This window comes from Oryzias melastigma, unplaced genomic scaffold (assembly GCF_002922805.2).
Source record: "Oryzias melastigma strain HK-1 unplaced genomic scaffold, ASM292280v2 sc00232, whole genome shotgun sequence".
Classification (NCBI taxonomy): Eukaryota; Metazoa; Chordata; class Actinopteri; order Beloniformes; family Adrianichthyidae; genus Oryzias; species Oryzias melastigma.
Window position 1 is genome coordinate 526,170 of NW_023416885.1, and position 15,610 is coordinate 541,779.

Here is a 15,610-nt window from a genome sequence, read left to right on the forward strand (position 1 = left end):
TATGAATCACATGACTATGCAAGTAGACATAAGACTATGTCAAACTTTATCAAAGCATTTGCAGATCTATGCTTAAGATTCAGCAAACATCAATAAAATAAACAGATTGTTTTTCATTTTTATGTGAGTTCTGCGCAGAAATATGAATGAAGCCTTGCCTGATGAATTTCCAGGTTGAATTCATGTTCTGCCCCACCCTTGCTGCGTTTGGTTTGAAGAGTGGAGATTTTGAAACGTTCACCATGCAGACAAAGAGGCTCTGTAGACACGGATCAGCCACAGATCTTCTTGTTTATCTCCATACCGCTCATTTATGACAGCCACACATGATCCAGTTAAACCCGTGAAACTACCCCACCCCTGTATTGAGTCTGTGCTGCTTCCCTGTAATTCTGTTCTACCCTGCTGTGTTTACAACCTAACATCCAAACTGACCTAACCGTTCGTACACAGCAGGTAAGATGACCTGATCAGGTAAGACGTTTGGGTAGCTACATCTATCAGATTGTGCTGCGGGTAGAAACGTCTCAGGGGGTAGGACAGATCGTTAGAACACTTGGTATGGGGTAAGATAGCATTCAAAAAGAAACTGATTTGTGGGCGCTGATGAGCGTTGCCATATGAAGATGCGTTTTTCGGAGCTTCTCGACTGGGATAGTTTTAAAATATATATTAAGCACTCCAAAACTACCAAATACTTTTTTGCGATGTGATATCACACTGAGGAGCTGCTTGTTATAAATGGTAAAAGGTAAATCGCGTATATTTATATAGCGCTTTATACCCTCTTTCGAAGGCCCAAAGTGCTTTACAGTCACAGACCCATTCACACACACATTCACACACTGATGGTGGCTCTGCTGCCGAACACTGGGGCCTACCTCCCTTCAGAGGCAATTTGGATCATTCACAGGGTCTTGCCCACGGACACTTCAACATATGGGCGAGCAAGGCGGAAATCAAACCCGCAATCCTACAATCAGGAGTCGACCGCCCTACCGCTGACCCACAGCCACCCACGGCCTTTTTGCATTTTCAAAGCTGCCAAAGACAGAATATGAGCAAAAACAGATTAGGAAAGGAACTGGCCGCAAAAGCCAGTGAGGACAGAGAGACGCCGCCCACAGATTTATGCGAGATCATGAAAGTGATTGCTAGCTCTGAAAAGAAGATATTAGAGCATATTGATTCAAGCATGAGGGATCTGAACGTTAAATTAGACACCATTAGAGAAAACCTAGAAAAAACAAGGAACCTGCCTAGATAATGTCGAGTTTGGTTTGAAGACATATTCAGACCGGACGGTGGAGTTGGAGAGCAAAGTTAGCAAGCTGAAGTCGGAGGAGGCTAAGCTAACTGACAAGGTGGATGACATAGAGGGGAGACAGCGCCGCTGCAATGCACACATTGTTGGAGTGAAAGAAGAATGCGAAAACACGGGAAAAGCTACAGATGTTATTGCCGCGATGCTTAAAAAGTTCTTCTTCTTCTTTAGCAGTCCGTCGATGACGACGATGACGCGGGGAGGGGCTTGTGCCTATGGCGAATGTGGGAGGACATACCCAATTGCGGTCTTGAACTTCTTGTCGCAGGCAGCACACCTGTAGGTCGCCTCAGCAGGTGGAGATGCTGGCCCAAGTTTTCGCTGCCTCTGCCTTTTTAGACCATAACTGGACGTTTCATTTCCTGATAGCACAGGCAGCTCCAGCAACCGCCTTCCTCCAGGTCACACGGTCTTCAGCTTTTTCTTTCCAGTTATTGTATTCATTGATGTTCTTCAGGTGCCTCTTGAACACATCTTTGTAGCGTAGTCGCGGTGCTCCGACCTTCCTTGATCCTTCTTTCAATTCTCCATAGAAAACAGCTTTTGGTAGTCGGCTGTCTTCCATGTGTGTAACATGACCTGTCCACCTTAGTTGACATGTGGTGAGCATTTCCTCAACACTTTCCATTTCTGCCTTGTCCAGGACTTCAAGATTTGACACGTGATCTTTCCATGAGATGTTCATTAGTTGTCGGAGATGTCTCTGCTGAGTTTTGTCTGGACTCTTGATGTGGCGTTTGTAGATAGTCCAAGTTTCAGAGCTGTATAGGAGTGTTGGCATTATGATGGCTCTGTAAACTTTCTTCTTGGTTTTCAAATGGATTCCTCTCTGGTCCCATAGACAACTTCTCAGTTTTCCGAAAGCTGATGCTGCGGATTGGATTATTTTTGATATTTCTGTGTCTATACTTCCACTGTTGGAGATTGTACTACCCAAGTAGTTGAACTTGTCTACTTCAGCTAGTGGAGTACCATTGAGGAACACTTTTCGGGGGTTCAGCTTTGCATTATGAGTGTCTTGGATTATGACTTCTGTTTTCTTGATATTTATCGTTAGTCCGAATCTTTTAGATGCTTCAGCAAAGGCTGTCAGTAGATCTTGCATGGCCTGAAGACCGTGAGTTACAAGTGCCGAATCATCTGCAAAGAGCAACTCCTGAATCAGTAGTTCCCGTGTTTTGTTCTTTGCTTTCAGGCGTCTAAGGTTGAAAAGGTCTCCATCACTTCTGGTTCTAATATAGAGGTCACCAAGTTCTTCTGGCATGCTTTGTAAGACTGCAGTAAGGAAAATAGTGAATAGAATTGGTGCCAGAACACATCCTTGTTTCACGCCATGCCCCACACTGAATGGGTCTAAACAATCATCACCACAGCAGATGCTAGCAGTCATACCATTATGGAAACTGCGCAACACTCTGATGAAGGTTTGTGGACAACCGTAGCAGCACAGTAGCTTCCATAGTATCTCTCTGTGAATTGTGTCAAAAGCCTTGCTGAAATCCACGAAGGTGACAATAAGTGGTTGGCGTTGTTCAGCACACTTTTCTTGTAGTTGTCGCAGTGTGAATATCAGATCTTGAGTGGATCTATTTGATCTGAACCCACACTGACTCTCAGGAAGGATGTCTTCAGCAAGAGTCTGTAGTCGAAATTGCAGAATTTTGGCAAGTATCTTTCCTGCTACTGACAGAAGTGAAATTCCTCTGTGATTTCCACATTCCGCACGGTCTCCTTTTCTTTTGTAGATGGTCACGATGGTCGCATCCTTAAAATCTTGGGGGGCTTCTGCTGTTGTTGACCAGATGTTGCAGAATAGCTGCAGCAATTGGTTTCTCAAAGCTGGTCCACCGTATTTCCAGACCTCTGGTGGTATGCCGTCTGGTCCTGCAGCTTTTCCACATTTTATTCTCTTGATGGCCTTATCAAGTTCTTCCCTGGATGGTGACGTATCCATGTGGTACCTGACTGGTAGCTGTGGGATGTTGCTGACAACATCATCATCAATGATGGTCTCTGGATTCAATAGAGAATTGAAGTGTTCTCACCATCTCTCCATGATCTTGTTTTTATCTGTGTGAAGTATGCTCCCGTCAATACTCTTAACCGGGTCCAAGCAGGGACCCTTTGGACCATATACTTCCTTCAGTGATGCAAAGAACGCTTTGGAGTCGTTTCGGTCAGCAAGGCTCTGGATTCCAGCCGCCTTCTTGGCCCACCAATCATTTTTCATTTGCCGCAGTTTCTTTTGGAGTTCAGACTTTACGCTCTTGTACTTGTTCTTTATTGTTCTGGTGCATCTAACAGCTAGTGTCTTGTGAAACAGCATATTCTTTTTATTGATAAGTTCCATGATTTCTTCGTTTGATTCGTCGAACCAGTCTGCATGTTTTCTAGCAGGTTTGCGGAGCACATCTGATGCAACACTATACACTGTTTTCTTCAAGGCTTGCCACTGATCTTCGCTAGTACCAGTTGGTGGTGTTGGGAGGTTTTCATTGGTTACAGATACAAGCTTGTCCTTCTCACTTTGTTTCTTCAACTTTTCTACTTTCAGTTTCTTTGAAAGTTTTGTTCCTGTCTTCTTCATAGGCGGGGGTTTTAGTTTGATGTTGCATTTGGAGCGGATCATGAAATGATCAGTAGAGCACTCAGGTCCCCTCATAACTCTGGTGCTGTGAAAGTCCTTCAAATCACACCTCCTAGTAATGATGTAATCCAGTAAAGTTGGGTTCTTTGATCTTGGATGTTTCCAGGAGTGGTACCACTTGTCTGGAAAGTTGAAGTATGTGTTTGTGATGGCCAGTTCGTGTTCAGAACATTTTGTTAGGAGCATTTCGCCATTCAAATTCATTTTCCCTCTTCCAAATTTTCCCAGCGTTTAAGGCCATGCTTCATGTTCCTTTCCTACTCTTGCATTAAAGTCTCCTAGTAGTATGAGCTTATCTGCAGCAGGAGTCTCAGAGAGCAGGCTGTCCAGTGAGCGATAGAAGAGCTCTTTAGCTTCATCGTCTTTGGTCATTGTTGGTGCATAGGCCGAGATCAGTGTCAGATATCTTCTTCGACCAACATGAATTCTTAGTGATATCAGACGGTCATTCTTTCCAGTTGGTAGTGACTCAAGGTCTGTTACAAGTCTATTTGAAATTGCAAAGGCAACACCTGCTTCTCTTCGTTCACTTGATGGTTTGCCAGACCAGTAGAACGTATGAAACTTTTCTCTGAGTTGCCCCTGATTATGGAAGCGAGTTTCTTGTAGAGCTGCTATGTCAATCTTGTAATGTTCTAGTTCACGTGAGATCAGGGCTGTTCTTCTTTCAGGTCGATCATCATTGTCTAGTAGGGTTCTAACATTCCATGATGCCAGGATAAGATTAGTGGTTGTTTTTTCCGTTTTTCCACCGCTGTTGTGGATTCCCGCTGGCAGCAGTTTGCCAGCCAGGATTATGTGAACGAGCAGTTTTTTAGCCGTAATATTTACCCTAGGCTAATAGCTTGAATGCATTGTTTCCCAGTATTTGAAGCACCACACTTAGCAGACTTAATCATTCTCTGAATTGCTTTGAATTAAAAAATAAAACCAACACCTTAAAATGTTAAGTAAATGCTCCGCAGTTTTTTTCTCCTCAACAGTCTGGACATTTTTACACAGTATAGCAAGCCCCTATATCTAGCTAGCTAGCAATAGCCGAGTTAGCTACTGAATTGTACAAACACGGCTAAACAACTTATGGATATGTTACAAGAGGAGAAAATATATCCTTGGACGTAAACTGTTCAAACTGTTAAAACCAAACAAAGAACTTTTACTCCTCCTTACCTCTGCTGAATTCAGTTCAGTCTGGCTGTTCGCGCTCCTTCCAACATCTCCAACGAGCAGAAGGGTTAAACCAAAAATGTTCGGTAGGTGGAGGGAGATATGTTACTGAGAGTAGTTGAGGTTGATCGGCCTGAGTAAAACTTTTTTAAAATGACAATCCTACATCATAATTAGATCCGACTCTCCAGGATTTCGCGATGTTGTGATGGCAACTATTAGCGCAAAATCAAGGAAATCCCACGACATGTTGCGCACCTTGCAACTTTTTATTTTCACCGCAACTTTCACCAATATACCGTGACAGCAGTCATGGAAGACGATGAAGCTTCCTGACTTTTTCCCTTCTGACTTCTTAACCCTTCCGCTCTCCTTGGCTTGTTTACATTAAAAGTGGGGTCATCTGGACCCCACAAGACAGTGCGCTGAACTTTTTTTTATCATTGATTTTTGAGTTTCACTAATGTCCATGACAGACATAAAATCCTGTCCACCTTTGTCCACATTTGTCATGGAAGGAAGCACACATCAATATGTGGTTGGAGTCATCTGGACCCCAAAGAGAGCAGAAGGGTTAAGTCTTGTCACACTTTGAACTAATGACTAAATCTGCACCATTTTTAACAAAATTAATGATCTTTGAACTGGAATAGGTCAGTGGTCAGTAAACTTATCCAAAGTTCATGTATCATGACCATATTTTTATGTTTTAATTTATAAATCTATGCAAATGTAAGTGTAATTGAAAAACATAGCAACCGAATAAAATGTTGTTTTAGACGCAGCTCACAAGTGAGTTGCGCTATTTTTAGAAGAGACCTGCGGCCCCCTTGTGGGGTTCTTGGGGAAACGGGTTGTGACCCTTGTTTGTTCAAAAGTTAAAGTATCTGAGCCTGGAAATCTTGAAACAAGTTTTTATAGCTAAAATTGGATGTCAAATATGCAGTCTGATTTCAAAAAAATCTCCCATTTAGTGTTTTTATCTTAATATACATACAAAAGACAACAGTTTTTGGATTAAATTATTAAATAAGAAATAAAAGATATGTAATCTCAAAACAAGATTTATAAGCTTAAATATTATTTTCAAATGACTTCAAACAAGATCAAAAAGTGTTTTTGGCTAATTTTTGAGTTTTTTAATCTTGATTAGATTAGAGTTTTAAAGGCAAGGCAAGTTTATTTGTATAGCACATTTCATGTACAGAGACAATTCAAAGTGCTTTACATAAAACATTAAAAGAAACAATCAAAAGAAATAGTAAAGATGTGATCATTAAAAAAAAAATAAAAGAAAGTAAAAAGATTTTAATTTAAAACAAGCATAGATAAAAAGCTGAACTATTGCGCTATAGTATCTGCCTAGCTGATTTTTATTATGTAAATTTTAATTTCTTTTTAAATAGGATTTTACGTATTTCTTTTATAAATTATTTTTATGATTGTAATGTATTGTGTTTTTGTGCAGCACTTTGGGCCTCCTTTCCTGGTGGTGAAAGGTGCTTTATAAATGAAAAATAAATTAGTTAAACGGGAAAAAACAAAATCGCATTGGAAAACGACATTGAAGTTAATCTGTCTGAAGAAGAGTGGAAATTCTGTCTGACTCGTATTCACAATTCCTCCCTCTGCGTCCACCATGGTTTGATTCAGTTTAGTATTCTTCACCATCTCCTTTACACAAGGGCGAGGCTGGTAAAGATTTTTCAGGGCGCTATTGCTGCCTGCCCCAAATGTGAACACTGCCCAGCCACCGAAGGCTACATAATATGGTCCTGCCCTAATCTTGACAAATACTGGGGGAATATTTTTCAGATTCTATCTAACATTAGTGGAAAAAACCTGATGCCTGATTTACATATTGGTATTTTTGGAATAATGACTCCCCAACATAACGTGAATAAATTTCAAGAAAATGCTATTGCATTTGCCACTCTACTTGCACATAGACTGATTTAATTCCATTGGAAATCTGACAAGGCCCCCTCAGTCTCTCAGTGGTTGAAAGGGTTGCTCTCCCTTTTACCTTTGGAAAAGCTCAGACACAAGATAAAAACATCACAACAAAAATTCTCTGTGACCGGAACCCTCTTATAGAATAAGTAAAAAAGTTTTCCTTTGATGTTTGAAACATCAAAGGGGGGTTGGCTATGTTTGTATAGACATTTCAGTGTCACACCTGAATTTAACAAATGTTAAACTGAAAAATAAAGTTTTTTTTTTTTTTTTTTTAAAGAAACTGATTCATAAATACAAAGTTACAGAAAAAACGTGAAAACAATATTTAGTTTTACACCTGATATTAGGTGTGTTTACATTTTGGAGATTTTTTTTTTACATCTGGCAGGGGTCTTATTCTTGCTTAAAATAATAAGTGTTTTTACATTTTTTTTAGCCGAGTCAATTTGTGGATTTCAATAAAAATGTGCGAGCTAGCAACACGCACACCATTCAAAATTGACAACTTCTAATTGCAACATTTTTTCAACAGTAGCTTCCCAATGATGGGTGACATGTTAGGAGACAATCAATGAAAATTCCTTGGACAAGTTTTAATTTGTAGATCTTACTAAGATCTTAAATTCAAGGTGGTGGGCTCTTCACAAGGTCAGAGGTCAACAAAACTTCTTTGGTAATTGGAGACTGTTGTGTAGACCAACATGTATTTTGGATTCATTAGCGTATTGGGCCAAACAACCAATGGCTTGGCAGCCATTTTGCAACAAAATGTTAGGCCTAATCAAAATTCTTCCCTTCTCTCTTACCCTATATTTAGCACTCCAAACCGAATGTTATGAAAAAATAGTGTCCCAGATTTTGGATGTCACTTTTGAACGATGACATCACCGATAGTCACCGGTTAGCCAGCGTTATCACAGAGCTTCCAGCACTCGGATATACATAACAACAATAGTTTTATAACTTAAAAAATTTCATGCTACACCAAAAAGTAATTACTTATATTTAAATCTAAACCAGAGGTCCCCAAACTACGGCCCACGGGCCAGATCCAGCCCGCCTCTACATTTGACCCGGCCTCCAAACAATATCAGAGACCCATTATTTATTTATTTATTTTTTCTATTCAGCCACATGATTGAGACCCACATAGAACGTGACTTTTTATGTCAACCTTCTACAGCCTGTGCCTCTATCTGAACCCTCCAAATCCCTGTCAAATAGAACAAAATAGTGTTTTCCTTTTACATTGCAGTTCACCTGCTCTCAGTTCGATTTTGCTGGTTTTTTCTTTTTTTTTTTAAAGCGCACGCTGTTCTGCGTCCTGATTGGCTGGAGACCTTGTCAATCAATGTCCTCCATGCAAAACTGTTGCAGTGTCACTCTTCCGCTCGCCTTGGCTTGTTTACTTTAAAAGTGGGGTCATCTGGACCCCACAAGAAAGTGCCCTGAACTTTTTTTTTTAATGATTGTCGATCTTTCCCGGTGTCTAATGACAGACAGGAAGTCTTTTCCACCTTGTCCACCATTGTCATGGAAGGGGTAGCACCTCAATGTAAGGGTGGGTTCATCTGGACCCTATAAGAGAGCACAAGGGTTAAAACTTTTTCCGTATGACTTTTCTGGTCTAAAGTAAATTTTTTTTTAGAACGGCTATTATGTAAGTAAAGTGTTTATCATCACGCTGGATGCCAACTGCTGATTAAAAAAGAAAAAAAGAAAACGAAGAAGGGGGGCACGGGGAGGCCTTAAACTAATTGAAAAGTATAATAGATAAGTTTATGTAACGGTCTGCAATAAACATATTGTTTGAGACTTTTCTGCATTCTAAATCTGAACCTTTAAATTTGAATGTTTTTTTCCTTTTCTCAGGCTCTAGGCCCTGCACCACGCTGGTGTTCTTTCCTTGACAATCTCACTGAAGAGTTGGAGGAGAGCCCAGAGATTACAGTGTATGATGATTACAAGTTTGTAACACGAAAAGACCTGGAAAACCTGGGTGAGATCACACTACTCCATTTTTTTGTTTTTTCAAAAAATGAAAGAAAGAAAATGAGCATGGTAAAATCAGTCTCAATTTTCTAAAAAAATAACAACAGTTGCAGTAGTTATTGAAACTGATCAGATAAGAATGTAGAGGCTGGAACCAAGAATTGAACTTGACATTGAAAGGGTTGAATGAACAGTCAAATACAGGCTCCTCAGTGAAGAGATCAAATGACACATTTGATCTCTAACACCATCCTGTTATATATGAATATTATTTTATAGAGCAATCCCATCATAAATCAGGTTTCCCGTGGGGTCTTAAAAAGTTTTTAAAAGTCTTGAATTTGAAAATTTGGAAACGGGGCCTTAAAATACAATACAATGATGAATACATCAGAGGGACAGCACATGTTAGAGGTTTTGGAGATACAGTCAGAGAGGCCAGACTGAGATGGTTTGGACATGTTCAGAGGAGAGACAGTGAATATATTGGTAGAAGGATGCTGAGTCTAGAGCTGCAGGAAAGAGGTCTAGAGCAGGGGTCTCAAACTCAATTCAGCCAGGGGCCGCTGGAGGCAGAGTCTGGGTGAGGCTGGGCCGCATCCAGATTTTCACAAGAAAGTCACTGATAAAACATTACAATGTTCTAAAACATCTTTATTTTAACACGGAATAATGAATTAAATAAATTAATTCATTTTAAAAAATGAATTTAAAAAAAAACAACCATTAATAAATAAAAAATAATAATAACAATGACCATACAGCATATACAGACTACTGAAGAAACCACATACTGATTGACTGACTACAACAGTGTTTCTGAAATGGTGGTTCGTGCACCGCTGGGGGGAATGTCAATAAAAACATGTTTACTTTAGTTATGGATATTGTGCATAATCCTACATAGTAGTCGATAATAAATTAAATATAGCGGAGGAGTTATATGTTTAACTTGAGCAAATTAACTGATACAAATTAGATTTGCAGCTGAAAGAACAAGTTCTTCATGGGGGCGGAGTGGGGTAAGAGAAAATATCTGAGAAACACTGGACTAGAATGGACCTAAATGTCTGTATTAAAAGCTCCTCCTTCATCTCTGAGCTTGGAGCAGCGCACTCACTGAAGCTGGTTTCACACCAGCCGCGTCTGCCCGCAATCAAGCGCATACTTTCAATGAAAAGTCAATGCAAACGCGCGCACACCAGAATTCCTGGCCTTTGTGTCTGGAGCGTGCGTATGTTTTTAAGTCTGGATTCGAGCTCTACGTACAAATCGGGCACGCACTGAATCTTCAATCCGGTTCAACATTTCCACGCACAGTCTCAGCAGCTCAGAGCTGTGACCAATCAGGGACTCTGATTTAGGAGCTGCTTGTGTGGCGTCTGCTTGAAACATGATCACAAAACAGAAATTAATCATTGCAGTTTGTGCCCGATCGGGTTAATTTGACACCCAGACAGGCTTTTAAAAGGACAGAGTTGTGGCAACAAAAATATGAGGCAACATTTCGGGGATTTTCAACTGCTCTCCCTCTCTGCTCCGAGATTCTCCCTGTTGTAGATGCAGAGGAGCCCTAATGAACAGTAAAAACACAATAGAAGAAGAATCTCCTCTCGGCTACTGCGTGCGTGACCACGCTGCTCCGGTGTGGATACCACCTGCTGAGCGCGGTCTGCGCGGGTTTATAAAGTGCTATCAGCTGAGCGTGCGTTCATAAACCTGTGCAGACCGTGTTTTTGAACTCACAGCATGCGGCTGGTGTGGAAGCTCCTTTGAAGATTCTGCTCGCGCGCTGGCATCACTCACGCACGTGGAAGTATTCAGTCTCATGCGCGAGGACTTTTTCTGCTCGTGGAGGAGGAAAACCCGCTGTCAAGGGTCTGATTTGTCCGCGCGGAATGTTTGATGCGTGCGCGGAGATGTCTCATTTCTACTGGAGTGTTGACATAAATAAAACTCCATATGTGTCTCCCATTCATTCTAAGTGAGACATCCAGCTCCTCCAACACTCGGCGCGGCGTCAGGAACACGCTTTTTGATGAGCGGCAGGCTGTGAATTTGTCACACGGCGAAAGAGGGGCGGGGCACGCGAATCACGTTCAGTGTGAAAGCACTTCCAGCGGCTTCATGGCTCCTCCTCCTCCCGACTGACTGGAGGAATGAAAGAATGAGTGAGGAGGTACTAGAAAGATGTCCCGCCCTCCAGAGCCATATACCTCACTGTGATTGGTTCGTTCAGGTCTGCACACAACAACTGTCATTCATATCAGCCTTGCGGGCCGCACTAAGAGTAATCTTCCATATGATTCGCTGTGGCGACCCCTGAAGGGAAAAGACGAAGAAGAAGAGGAAACAGGTTTAAAATTTTTATATCATGGTCTTAAAAATGGTCCAGCTAAAAACATTTTCCATATGACTTCTGGTCTGAAGTTTTTTTTTTTTTAAACCACAAATGTGTAAGAAAAGCATGTATATCAACACGCTGGATGACAACACGCTGATTAACATAGTTCTTCTTCATCTTAAGACGAGGAAAAAGACACAACTCAAAGTACAAGGAAGTGAGAAGCTAGTGGTGACCAGTGGTGGTGACCACAGCTAAAAGAAAGCCTGTACAGTCCGGTCCTGGGCATCGGTATAAGATCTGTCGGAGGAGCGCACTGCTGTGTGTCCGGTTTTTGCTGCTTTAACTCTCATATAAAAGCAGCTGCACTTCATATCAGCATTTTAGCATCTCTGAGGTTTTAATGTCTTATTTGATTTGTTCTCTTGGGGACACTCAATTCATTCACAGTCAAGTTAGCATATTTCTATGCAATTGAAAGTTGATTTGTTTGTTGGTTAATTTGCAACGGGACAAAAAAAAGAAAACAAGAAAACAATACATGAGTCATACAGTTTGCAAATAAATTACTTTTTATTAGTAAGGTCTTTAGAAAAAGAACAATGCAGGGAAAATTGTTCACGAGATTAAAAGTGAGGATGAAGACGTACAAGCTAAAATTGATTGATGTGATGTGATTTCATATTATGATTATTTGCAGATAATAAGTGCCTGGCAAACTCTTAAAAAAAAAATGAATGTCAATTAATCGCTATAGATTTTTTTCCAGATTTGCAATTTTTAAAAAAAAATAGATTCCTGACCCTAATATACACATATATATATATATATATATTATATATATTAGGGGCGTGCCAAAATATCGATATATGATATAGAATCTGAAAAACATTCCCCCAGTATTTGTCAAGATTAGGGCAGGACCATATCATGTAGCCTTCAGTGGCTGGGCAGTGTTCACATTTGGGGCAGGCAGCAATAGCGCCCTGAAAAATCTTTACCAGCCTCGCCCTTGTGTAAAGGAGACGGTGAAGAATATTAAACTGAATCGATTGCGATATTTAGTCTATTCAATTGATTCTCGATGGGTTCTCACCAGGTATCGATCTTACATTTTCATTTGAAGAGGCTGTTGTGCCGAGCGTTTAAGTAGCGTGACAAAACTGTTGAGCTGCTGGGCGCGCTGCGTCGGACATTTAATGGTGACGCATTCACTTTATTCAGGAAAAAGCACCGGCGAGATACAAGCTCGGTAGCGCATATGTAAAGCATGTCTACCTGTGAGCAATTATCGTCCAACTGTAGCAGAGGCAGCCAGTAAGAAGTGACTTTGTCTGAGCGCTAGAATGACCATGATCGCTTATTTCCTGTTTGATCGGTGCGCTGTGTGAACTAGGGGCGTGCTTCCCAATTGTTTGTGTGCACTTCAGGTACCGGTCAGAATTTTCGTTTTCCTGCACTTCGATGTTTAACCTGCTGGTGTACGGTGTAACTTTGGTCAATTTATGGTGTGAAGTTTTCAAATGAATGTAATGACTTTTTGCTAATGTTAATTTAAAGTCATTCGTAGATAAAAAATGCAGGATTTGATGTTTGAACTTAAATAAAAATGCAAGTAAAATAAAGTACATGAATTCACTGTAAAATTGGGAAGTGGCTAGTTAATTGAAGCACTTAAAATTATATAAATTATTATTGATTAAAGTTTTTTATTGCTATTCTGTTACAGAATTTGAATTTGTAAATACCTATTGACTGCTGAGTAGCCAAATGGAAAATAGATAAAGATTGGAAAAATAATCTCAAGTGACAGTCTGGGTAAATCAGCCTTCAATTTTGGATTCTCAGCCCTTTTCAAATGTGGGAAAAGTGCAAAAAATTAGGTAACACTTGACACAGGCTATAAAATATTATATTTATCATCCTGTGGTGTGACATTCCTTTGGAGGTAGATAGCTGTCACCACTTGAATTATATAATTTTTGTTCTGTTGCTTACAACGATTCTGCACTAAGTAGTGGCACTGCTGTTCAGGTTAATTATTGTTGACATTGAACTTGACCGATAATTCCAATTCAATTGATGTCAATACTTATCAAAGACATAGTATTACTGATTTCAGCAATGTTGCACAAAGTGTATTTAATTTGTTGCATAAAATAAGACAAGTTGTTTATTATGATTGTGTTCAAGCCAAAAAAATAAAATAATGGGAATATATGTTCCCAAAAAATGTGTTCTTCGATATAATGTTAGTTATTAGAGAGTATTTTTTAGCAATTATTGCAGTATCGTGATATTATCGATATCGCGAGCCATGTATCGCATCATATCTTGAAGTATTCAGTGATTCCCAGCCCTAATATACATGTGTATATATATATGTGTGTGTGTGTTTATATACATATACTATATGTTATATATATGTATATTTGTTGTGGAGTGCTTTATAATTAGGAGTAATTTTGTCTGATACATAAGTATTATGTTGTCTCTACTTGAATGCATAATGCATTCTAAAATATTTTTTCATGCAAATGTTTTTACTATTTTTAATTCAAGCTGTGTGCTGACTGAAGTTGGTTGATTTGTTTCAGGTCTATCCCATCTTGTGGGATCAACTCTTCTGCGAGCCTACATGCATGGATTTTTCATGGACATAAGGCTGTACCACAAGGTGTGATATCGCATTTTTAGCCACTTCCTTCACTAGTCACCTTACATTCAATTCCCTGTCTTTGTGCTATCAAAACTCAGTCAGCTACTCATGTTCCCCTGACCAGGGGATTTACAAATGAAGCTGCACATATATAGGGATATCTGGATATCTGGAACCAGAAGTTGCCTTGTGGCTTTCAATATCAGTACACCTTAGAGCTGAGGAGCTGTTTGGGTTTAGAGTGTGTTTGTGTGTTGTGCTAGTTTGTTTGCTTGTTTCTTTCTGTTTCCCCTCTTTGTTCTCAGCAGTCTTATTCTGTTGGGTTTTGTAATTTTAGTTTGGGGTTAGACTTGGTAGTCTTGATTTTCAGAATTTGTTTATTGTCATCAGATAGAGTTGGTTAGGCTGCCCTTAGCTGCTGTCTCTGACAGTCGACATGGCTGGGTCAGTAGTCTCCCTGACTTATTTTATGTTTGGCTGAGGTTCCAATTCCCTTTGTTTTTTTCTTTTCGTTTGAACCAGGACAGTAGTTGTTTCGTTTTTCTTCGTGCTTTTCAGGGGCCTGTTTCAAGAAGCAGGTTTTGTTGGAACTCAATGGAGTTCGTGAACACCAAACTCAGGGAAACCCTGAGTTTTCGGTTTCAGAAACATGAAATAAACTGTGAAAGTGGGTGAAACCAAACCCGTTTCACGAAGCAGGTTAAGCTGAACTCAGAATCAATCACTATGGCAACTGAGTCTGTGATCGTAACTTGATCTGGAGCAGGTTTCCTTCAGGAAACTCAGAGTTCCTGCGGTCTCCGCCCCTTCTTAAAGTGAAGGAAGTTCAAATAGGACTTCCTCATTAGCATTTCAGAACATTCACATTAGAGACTGCTATCTAAATCTTGAGAATTATGATTAAAAAAAGCTTATTTTAACATAATCCAGGCAGCTACAGTGTTTCTTTTTTACGTGCAGTGATGTCCTTGTGTGTGTATGTGGTGGTGGTGGGTGTTACAAAGAACGGTCAATTATGCAATTACGGAGATTGCATAATTTTGATTGACAGATCAAAAATCATTCCTTATTTAACAAGTGACAAAATGACCTTCCTGACATTAATTAGTTCTTCTCCTGAACTGAAATGATTCAAATGTAGACGTACGCATTAACTCTGCAGATATTTTCTCTCTGTTTTACTGCTGCAGCTGTGTTGATCTTTTTGATGAAAATATTCTCGTAGTCGCATATGCTTGTAGGAACTCATCAATTTCTGTCACTGTGAAGTATGAAGCCATAAAGGTGTTTGTTCCTGTTGCCATGGTGAATCATGCTGTCTTTGCTCCATTTTTAATGGTCACGACGCTCACACCTGATTCTGGTTCTGACAACTTAAAGCTGATTGAATCAACTCTTTTCAGCTGTTCTGAAATCGAAAACTCTTAAGTTTGAGAATTTTGAGTCCGTGGACTCTGAGTTCAGGTTTGAACTCTAAATTTGCTCAACCTGCTTCTTGAAACAGGGCCCAGGACACAG

The 15,610-nt window shown here is 40.1% G+C and overlaps 1 protein-coding gene across 3 annotated transcripts in view; it reads left to right on the forward strand.

The window, feature by feature from the left end:
* nol10 (nucleolar protein 10) overlaps positions 1 to 15,610 on the forward strand; it is a 75,720-nt gene that overhangs the window by 47,834 nt on the left and 12,276 nt on the right. For all 3 annotated transcript variants that reach the window (XM_024264558.2, XM_024264557.2, XM_024264559.2), the window contains 2 exons: positions 8,970 to 9,096; positions 14,031 to 14,110. In XM_024264558.2, the coding sequence (XP_024120326.1) occupies positions 8,970 to 9,096; positions 14,031 to 14,110 (207 nt within the window). The remainder of the gene's footprint in view (positions 1 to 8,969; positions 9,097 to 14,030; positions 14,111 to 15,610) is intronic.